General features: G+C 40.6%; 1 protein-coding gene across 1 annotated transcript in view; it reads right to left on the bottom strand.

Annotated features, from left to right (window-relative positions):
* Window positions 1-6,363: 6,363 nt before the first annotated feature.
* The window catches only part of ZNF516 (zinc finger protein 516), a 98,052-nt gene continuing 94,050 nt past the window's right edge, over window positions 6,364-10,365 (bottom strand). Inside the window, exon 6 of the mRNA XM_014875151.2 lies at window positions 6,364-6,543. Within this exon, the coding sequence (XP_014730637.2) occupies window positions 6,481-6,543 (63 nt within the window). The 3' untranslated portion in view covers window positions 6,364-6,480. The remainder of the gene's footprint in view (window positions 6,544-10,365) is intronic.

Below are 10,365 nucleotides of genomic sequence, written 5' to 3'. Positions count from 1 at the left end.
TTCTGTGGGTGAGGTGACTGCAGTGACCTCCCATGGGGAAGAACAGACCCAGTGCCGCTGTAGCAGCAGCAGTGTGACTCGTGAAAACACGTGGGAAAAACAAGAAATGGTCTGGTTTGTGACCTACCTTCACCAAGGGAAGTCCCTCACAGAAGAACCGTGTTTATTGGAGCACTGCTCGAGCATTCTGTGACAAGCTGTAGACCTCAGAAACCACCACTGCCTCATGAATTGTCCCACACAAAGCACAACGCTGCCCTGTCTCAGAAAAATAAGCTGAATTCTGGAAGTAAGATGAACTTACTCCCAGAATTCAGGGTCAGGTTCCATTTATTTTCTGTCATATCATAACAATGAATATTTAGAAGACAAAAAAATAATTTTTCTCTGCTTAGTAAAACCTTCTGAGGTTCCTGTGGTACTTTGGGTTGATGATGATGAAAGATGACATGCACAGCTTTTCACTTACCGAAAGGGAACATGGGTAACTCACATTTTCTAAACTCCTGACAAGTAACTCACCTGATGACACAGGAACAAACAAATCAAGCCATCTGTACCAATCTCACATGAACAACTTAAATTTGGGATACAAGGGATTTCACAGAGGAAAGAGCCAAATGTCTGAAGCCATTTTAATATTGGACACTTCATCTTAACAGCTTTAAGCATCTCCAGCTCTTTTATCCAACATACTACAAGGCATCTTAAAACATTCTGTATTACAGAATGCTATCTGAATGTACCCTCTAGCATCCTCAAAGGATTACTCCAGTTCAGCATCTGCTTAAAACACTGAGCCTTCTTGCCTGCCTTTTTTTTTCCCCTTTCCAGCTTGGGGCTAATCAGTCTACTTGTTTCTCTAGAAGAGCAATATGCTTCTCAGAATGCCTTAGGTATTCGAGAGACCCTTCAGTCCACCCTCAACTACTCATCATTACAGTTCTACCTCTGGTTCACTCATCAGTCAAGAAAGCAGAGATCAAAAAAGGCATTCCCTTATTTTCTGTCAGAACATCATTCAGCCTAAGAACATTTTTGCAGAATAAGATGATTCACCGAGATTAAATTATGTGCTTATTTTCAGAAGTTTCCAATCCATCTTCCCAGAAGCTGTCTGCACATTCCTCCTCTCTTTCATTTGAACAGAAGCTCTCTGATAAAGGCATACAACTCTTCTGGTTAGGTTTCAGAGTTTTTGCTCCATCTCCCAATTCTTTTCACCTCTCAAATTTTTGACTTTGCCCTTTCTGGCAACTTTTTCACTCGATGGTGATTTTCCTCTCAATTTCTCACTCCACTTCTGGCCTCTCCTTGATCTTGTTCTCAGCTTTGGCCTTCCTCAGAGACTGCTTTCCATCTACTTAAATTTCAGAGGGTCAAAACGTAGCCCCTTTACTGATCTTTCATGGGCTTTCTTCCTCTTTCTTATGGCCCTATGAGCAACATCCACTGCAGTGTTCCAACCCAAAGAGCTGGAAACAAGACAAACCCCTGGTCTGTGTCTGCTTCCTACTCACAATATACCCCTTCTTCTCTTACTAGCAAAAGCATCCCTTACTTTGACCAGTAACTGGTGGTCAGTTTGGAAACACTTGCTTATACCCAACATATAGGGATTTTTTTTCCCATGTACTATTTACTCTGTGACTACCAGCCTCAAACAAAACAAAAGGGCATTTTTTTCTAGGGTTTTGGGGTGGTTATGGTGTTCTTCCTCCCAAATGCAGTATTAATAAACCGAAGGAAAAACCAAGCAGAAATATCTTTTTAACAACTCCTGTATACTTGGAGATTGCCAATGATGTCATCACATGGGTACAGTCCCTCTTAAAAATGCCAGCATTCCCAGAGTCCCATGGAAAGCAGTTAATAGGGGACCATATCTATGCTTTCAATTATCTTCAATTGCTTTATACCACCTGCTGCTCCAGAAATAGTAATTTCGTAAGTTGTAATAAAAAACTGAAGGGGAAGATTTTTATGTCTATTTCATTTGTGTTACCCTCTACACAGTGGGACCGGGCTGGTGTTCCTTACCTGCAAGCTCTCAGTGAATCCACTTGTGCTTTGCCTCTGAACACTGGACTGCGCTGAAGTATGGGGTTCACAAACACAGCAAAAGAGAAAGGGGAGAGCACAAGTGGAGCTGACTCTGCAATTCAGCACTTTGCACAGAACTGCTGGTTTACAAATAGTGACTTGCACAGAGGCTGGGAAATTTGACTTGTCATAAAATGCAACCTTTCTGTGGACACACACATTTAGAGAGCTAGGGAATTACAGCTTGGAAATTCTTTTCAGGCCTGGATTTCTCCTGACTCTCAGGTCCATTCCCAGGCTGACAAGCTGACTACAGCTTCAGTTAGGAATGAAGTCTCCCAGAGTGATAACATGGTGAAAAACAGAAGGGAATTCATAATAAAGATTAACACCTGGTGTCTTTCCCGTGGGGCATCTGGACATGCTGTCCCAGGGATGTTTTTCCCAATTGTCCAATGAACTACTGTCCTGTCCTAGCTGCACGTAACACACTCCAAATACAGAACGTCTGTACAATAAAGTTGGCCTTTTTTCCCCAAAAGAGGTCCGTGTGTGTTGCTGTCTTTTCTCCCTCTCTGCAGCGCAGTAACCACACCTTTCCCCCAATAATCCAACGCATTTTATGTAATAAGATCCTAATGAAGAATGTACCTCTTGCTTTGCTCTAGGTCTTGTGACAAATCAATTTTTCAAGAACAAATCCTCACCTGTGTCAATGAATTCCAGCATTCCTGGTGGAGCTGCTTAGATACACCTGAGGTAACTCAGCATGGGAATATGGCAAGGAAGAACAAAACCAAGCACAGGCCTGGTCAGAAACTCTTTGGGCATGAGAAGGACTGAACAGTGGGGATGCACTCTCACTAGAATAACAGGATTTTGTAAAATGGCTCCAAACATCATGTACACTCTGATTCCTCCAGTAGGATAAACGAAGGCACCTCACAGCTCCCCAAAGCACGAGAATGCAGCAACACAGCAACACATTTACAGGGATTACCATGAAACCTGCAGGACACCAAGGCCTGGAAATCCTCCCAAGTGAGAAATTTGTATCCTACAATCAATAGCAAACCACTTCTTTCACCAACCAGCAGATGCTGTTTTCTAAAGGATAACACCCAGTTGTTTTCATTAAAGCTCGGTCTTTGATAGGACTGAGGCAGCAATTTATGCCAAGGTTTATCACTAAGGACTTTTAAGACATTTTAAAATACAAACCTAAAAACTGTCTTGGCTTTCCAACTGGCTTAACTTTTTGTAGAATGCACCCATTTACACAGCATTTCTGGAAGAAGGAATTTCAAGAATGCAGCATGGTGGCAACGTAGCTGATCAGCCCTGCGGAGAAAGTTTCTCCAAGCTGGACTTTTGGTTAGTGTACAACATTCAAAAATACTCTGCTGGTCTTTCACTTCAGCAATAATGAAAGAGATCTCCTACACTTTAGCTAAAATAAACCACACACAAACCAGAGAGAGAGGGGGGAGAGAGAGTGAGAGAGAGAGAGAGAGATGGCAGATACACTGAGAATCTGCAGCGTAGATAATCAAACCCTTTATTGTCTAAGTTACATTAGACTTGCAACACCATAAAAACCTGTTAAGAAGAAGAAAACAGTAGATTGGTAGAGGTAGTAGAAAGTCCCTGTAACAGTCATAAAAGGGCTTTACAGGAGTGTGTCATGCCAAAAAAACTTATCACGTTGCTTAAAAGAGCTGATCAAAGCCCATTTGACTAAATAAATAAGAACACAACTCATTTTAAATACTATGGTCTAACTAAAATAACAAATCAATACAATACAATGACAAAAAAAAAAAAAGAAATCGTGGGATTCATTTTCAAAAACAGATGGTCCTTAAGGTTGGTTTTCCCCCACCCACTCTTATTTCTTGTTTAATTAAGTGAAAATCTCACTTCTGTGCTATACACAGCATATAATTATTTAAACTGATTTCCCCTACTGTTGTTCTTCATGAAGCTAAATTATGATTGTAAACTTTGCTGATTAGTACCCTGGTAATGGCAGTGACAGCACTAGCTTCTCTGGCTAGGATTCGGGAAGAAAATTCCAGAAAGAAGGTTTTGGCTCTAAATATTAACTCATATTTTCTAGTTCAGCTTGCCAAAAAAATACAATTTAAAAAAGAGAGAAATTACAAATGTACACTACACTTTTGTGCCATTTTGGGTATAGAAGATTTTTTAATAACTAAACCACAAACAAATAGGTTAAGCAACTAGCTTTTGTGTATTCCTGAACTGTCACCATTACTTTTTCTTATGGAAAATATGACTCAGAAAAGCAACAAAACAAAAATAAAAAGAAAATCAACAAAAAAAAATCAAAAACAAAGAGAAAGCTAGTGCAAACCCAAAATGATAATCATTAAGCAACACAGCAAAATATTTTTTCTTTTTTTTTTTTTTTGGTGTACAATGGAATGTGTCTATGCGACCTCCCTCAAAATAACTTCACAGAACAGTTAATTACAGTCACTTTTAAGTACTTGCACAGACATTCCTAACGACACCGAGACTTACAGAGAACTCTGGTTTACATCTCGTGTAATAGCATAAGGAAAATCTAGTTTAAAAAAAAATAAGTAAGAAAGTTAATTTGCATTGTTGCAAGTGTTGCAAAGTAACAAAACCTGTCAAGTAATTTAAAACAAGTAACAAGTAGTATCCAGTCCAAATTACTGACTAGATTTTTTTTAAAAAGCAACCCCCCCCCGCCCACCTGTTAGAACAGAACTGTTAGAACAGAAAGATCACGTTTTAAGTTTTTTTCTGCTTTTTTTTTTTTTAAACAAATCTTTTGTCAGAAGCCCATTTCTACAAAAACAGCACTATTCCATTACTGTATTAAGTAAACTGTGGTCTCACCTGTATTAAAGGTTAGCATCATTTCTGTACATGTAAAATTATTGCTTTTTTGAAAAATATATTTAGCATGCTAGTTGTTTTTTAACTCCATTTCCTGCCTTTACAAAATGTTACAATTAAAAAAAAAAAACTAGTAAAGCTTTTGCAAAAATTTTCACAGAACATTTTCTTTCAAGGCAGCAGTAACTTTTGATAATGCATAAAATTATATGTGCAAAATCTGAAACTTTCAGAAATATTACCATCACACATAGTGTCACAGCAATAAGAAAACAAAATATTTATATCTGTGGAATACATTTTTAATTGCTTACACTGCATGGTTTAACAACCTGTTATGTGCCACAACCCCACCTTGAAAACTTGCAGTTAAAGAGTTACTGTAGAAGAGGTATATAAAGCTTTTTTTTTTCTTTTTTTTTTTTTTTCTAACACCACCAGTGATCACCAAGTACAAGACATGACACATTTATATGAACATTAACCTGCCACCACAAAAGAAGTTCCTCGTCTTTCCAGAGCATCAGTGGGCCCAAGGAGGAGCGGCAGCTGGTCTGCTGAACCAAATGCAGGAGCAGGAGCACCTTATGGCCCCAGGGCTCCCTGAATCCCTTCAGTGACACCTTTTCTCTTCTAAACAGACAGATCAGCGGTGTTAGACAGCTGAATGTTTTATTTTTTCCTTTTTATTTTTCATTAAGTGAAGACTTCCTTTGTGACCAGGTTGAAGAAAGTAGCCCTGTTACAAAAAAAAGGTCCTGAGAGTAAAACACAGAAGCCTGGTTTTTTTTCTTAGTGTTCAACTAGCTTTTCTTTTCCAAAGCAGAATAGAAGCTTTTCTCTGGAAGTGTTTCAATTTCCATATTCACATACTATTAATGGTGCACAGTCAAGAGCAAGAGCACTAGAAATGCAAGTGGTCCCCAAACTGTAATGAAACAAACCATTGCAGAATGACGGCCTTTCTCTTTAGTCCCTTTAATCCTTCATCAAGCATTGCTTTCTCAGCACCGAATGCCACCTTTTCCCTGCACCCCCCATTCTTCCTCTCTCCGTTGCTGGTTTTTTTTTTTTTTTTTTTAATTTGCTTTTCAGCATGACAGGCAGTGGCAGTTTCATTAATTAATACTTCTCCAGCCCTCGAATCCACTGCTGTTTTTCAAATGTATCAAATAGTCATTGTGAGCATCAGGGAGGTTTTTGTTACAGTGCTTAACTTCTTCATGCTGTCCAAATCACATAAAGTTTAATTTTTCCAGTGTCTCAAACTTCTCTTGATTAATATAGATGCCTTGTGCCGCCACAGTGCTTGCCAACTCCACTGTTTATTATAAAGGAAATAAGGAACCGTGGGACTGATTAGTACGTCAATTTATATATATCTTGTGTAGCATCTTCATTTATTTTAAGATGATTAACAGCGCGGAGGCACCCCGCTCCTGGCAGAGCGCTGCTCCCAGCCTGCGGCGCGCAGCGGCTCCGGGCGCGGCGAGGGCTGCCAGGGGGATGGATGCTCCGGAGCGCGGGGGATGCTCCGCCCGGGATCTAGGTTCCCTTCCGGAGATGCAGCGTGTGGGCCGTGACCTCCGCGCCGCCGTGGTCTCTCCCCTGCAAGAAGGACAACATGGGGAAAAAGCTCATTCTCGCCCCTGCTCCCAGGCACGACCCTCCAGCGAGTTCTGCCGGCATTCGTTACCCTTTATTAGCATCACGTACATTCATCTTGACCCGCCACATGAGAACACTTTGGGGTTTGGGGGGTTTTTTTAAGCATCTCCACCAGGAGCAAAGTGTGTCAGGTCCATATAAAGTCCCTGATGGACTAGAAAAAGAAGTAACAGGATCTGGCGGAGCAGCTCAGAGAAGGCTGAGAACAAGGAGGGAAAGAAGAAGCCTCCAAAAAGTGCAAATTATGTGCTAGCCAAAAGGGATTCACAACTAGATCAGTGCTTTAAAAAGGCTGAAGTTTGAGGTCACAGAAGCAGCTAAATGAAGAAAAACTGAATTCTTGTGCAGGTCTGTCAAATGCTAAGGCGGCTTTTTTCCCCCCTTGTCATCTTCCTTTTATTTTCTTAGACAATTTTCATGAATAATTACCACATTGAAAAAGGAAAAAAAAGCAGGGATATTCTAAAATCAAGTGAAATTAAAGATAACATCATGAATAAGTGGGAGCCTGCAGCTCCCAAGAAAAGCTTTAAAATGACATTTAGAACATCACCGTTGGAACAATGCAGTTTACAATCCTGATCCTAAAACAACATGGCAAGATTAATCTTACATAAATGCATTATCCTTAAGCTAAAGTCTTGATGAAGTGAAACAGACCATTTTAAATTAATGCAACATAAAATACGGCACCCATGTAAAATCCAAGCAAGTTTCAAGCTGTGCCTATGGCAGGCCTCGAAATAGCTAAAGAAAGCCCAGCTCTGGTTGACATAATGTATTAAGTGCATCTCTTTTGTTAATAGATTTAGAAAATTCCTAATTAAACCTGGCCCAAGATTCATGACATTTACCAGTCAAAGTTTGGTTTTAAGTCGGAAAGATTTGCAACAAAATTAAAGAAAAAAAAAGCTGCTGTACAGACCGCAGTATATTTGAAATGTAGGAAACAGTAACTGAATGAGAGATGTGATAAAACTTCCTTAGTTGGATGCTGAATTTCCCGCAGTAAACTAGGAAAGATGCTTTACATTTTTGCGCGGCTGCATCATGCCTGAGAGACACAGGCACAATTCCAGGAGGAGGCATTCATCACTGGAACGCCTCGTATGGAACCGGCTCCACGTACACGGGGGAGCGCGGCACAGCTTCGCCGGGCTGGGGAGGAGGGAGGGAAGGAAGGGGAGGAGGGGAGAGGCGGGCAGGCACCGTGCCCCACTTTCCCTGGTGGGAAACTGAAAAGGGGGGGTGTAATTTAGGGGCGTTCTTTTGGGATGGACGGCCTGCGAGGTGGTGAAGGCGTGCCCTGCATGTCATGGACCACACAGCACAAGGGATGCAGGGAAAGGACAATCCATCCTCTCCACACCTGCAAGGACAGCGCAGCAGGGCTGGAGGTGGTGGGTGGCTGAGCCCCTCTCAGGCACAGCTATGCTCCCAGTTTCGCTGGCAAACAGGACCTGAGCTTCACGTGTGCCAAAACCCACCCAGGGGCTCACCCCACCCCGTCCCAAGCTATGGTCGGATTTTGAACCAGCTGATACAGAGCTGGATTGAATTCTTCCTGAAATAAAAATGTTTTCCCTTGTAAAAAGTAGGCTTCCTTCACTTTCAGTGAAAAGCAGATCTTCACGTGAAACCTAGAGCTTCCATGCCAAAAGCTGCTCTCATAGCAACTTCCAGGGCTTTTCCCCAGTTAACAGGAAAAACCCAGTTTATGTGCATGTTAATATGCTGGAGACAGATCACTGCATGACATTGAAGTAAATTGCAAAGAGCATAGATACCACTGCAGTTTACTACCAAGGGACAAGTGTTGGGACAAGAACTACAGCTCCTAATCCTGTCTCTAATGCTCATAAAGTAACAGACGCAGTACATGCATATTACTCAGATGCCAGTACAGCACCCTCCATGGTTCCTTGATTGTTTGCATTATAATCTCCATATGTATGAACGAGACAAATTAGGTTGCCATTTATTTGTTCATTATCTATTATTTTGATTAATGGAATTCTTGTTCTCAGAATAACTATTTAAAAATAACATTTGCAATAATGAGGACTGAACTATTAATCATGATCTTTGAAGAAACTCTGCAAGGAACTGGGGCAAGACATTTCATATGAACAAATGTCATAAACAGGACTTCTAACAGACAGTACTAGAATTTTGAGTGCAAGAGAAGCCAAACCAGCCAAACTCAGAAACCAATAGTTTAAATGACTTTTTAATCTGCATTATGTTTTTTTTTGCCTCCTCTCCTTCTCTGTAAAGTTGCTTTAGGACAAGCAGAACTATAGTGTTGCTCGATTATAAAAACATTACAGGTAACAGATGTCCCCAGCTTTTCCCCCAAGCTCCTTTACAACACACACATATAGACATGTATTTGGTCTTTTCTTGATGGTTCTTTCCAAACTTGCTATCCCCCAAGTTCGGGCTATTCACATTCATGCTATTTCAAGTATTCAGTATTGAGATAAATATTTTAAAGGACTATTGTGGAGAAAATAAAGGTTTATAGACCCCTTAATGAAGGGTCACACAGTACCCTTGTCACAGTAGGGTGCATGAGCTACTGCACACCTGTCTTTTCAGATAATGAGGCCCAAAAACTGTGGTGTCCAGAGCTGTTTCACAAAAAAGGCCCATCATTGCCTTCTGGCACAGGGAAAGCTTCAGCCAGAGAATTCAGGATACCAACAGTTTGGATTTTTTCCCTGGGCTGCAGCTTCTAATTGGTTTTCTGTAAATGAAAGACTGTTTTTCTGGAGCGGACAAAAGTTACAGTTTTGGGGATTTACCTTGTTTCACTTACACAGAAGATGGAGAACTTCTTGTCTCTGCAAATACACTTCACATACATATACACTCCATTAGGGTGAGTTCTCCCTCACTGCTAACCAGGAAATCATGCCTTTTGAACACCCAATTTCTTGTCCCTTAAAATCTTTAGAGCATATTGACTGACACCGGTAGAGCATAAACAATACTCCTAAAGTGGGATGAGTTTTTATACGGCTTTAAAAAGGCAGAAGGAGAAGTCAAGCACACAATGTGCACGTTAGAAACTGCTACCACTGCTGTCACCACGGTGAAAAAGCAGGCTCCAGACTGACTCCTGCACCACTGGGAATTGTGCTTCTGGCTGCAGCATCAGGCAGTGCCTCTGAAATGACCCCACGCTTTAGGAGAGCCTTGCTTTGAGACACACGTGCTTGCAGTGCCCCTTCTGAAGGGGAGCCAGCTTTTGTCTTGCCATGTATATGCAATTGGAGCGTGCTCCCCGAATTCATGCCTGCTAATTCATGTCTCTGGATGCTGCTTAAGAGTATTCCAAGTTAAGATACATATTCATTGTGGATAAGCAAGTTTAATTATGTATATACTGGGATATTTAGCATTTACAAAAATATTCAGAATATTCAATATGTTTAATATGGCAGCTTTTCAAGAGAATCTACATGACTTAGCACAGATTGTATTGACTTGGAGTATGTAATGAGCATTTTCTGTCCTTTAGATAAAGAGTAGGAAATATTCCTAAGTTCATGGGAAATTAATTTTATGTAAAAATGTCATTTAGTTGGGGTTTTTTAAAGCATTCAGGTAGAAATAAGAAACCACAATAAACAATGTTATGAATGAACATCTTATTTCCCATATTTTATTTGTATTTCATTGGCACTGATAACAAAGTGTGAAACATAGCCCAGTGCTAACAGCAGCAAAACTCTTGTGTGTTTTATCTTTTTTACA

Source organism: Sturnus vulgaris, chromosome 1 (assembly GCF_052056855.1).
Source record: "Sturnus vulgaris isolate bStuVul1 chromosome 1, bStuVul1.hap1, whole genome shotgun sequence".
Classification (NCBI taxonomy): Eukaryota; Metazoa; Chordata; class Aves; order Passeriformes; family Sturnidae; genus Sturnus; species Sturnus vulgaris.
The sequence above is the reverse complement of the archived record's forward strand: the minus strand, read 5'-3'. Positions and strand labels throughout refer to the sequence as shown.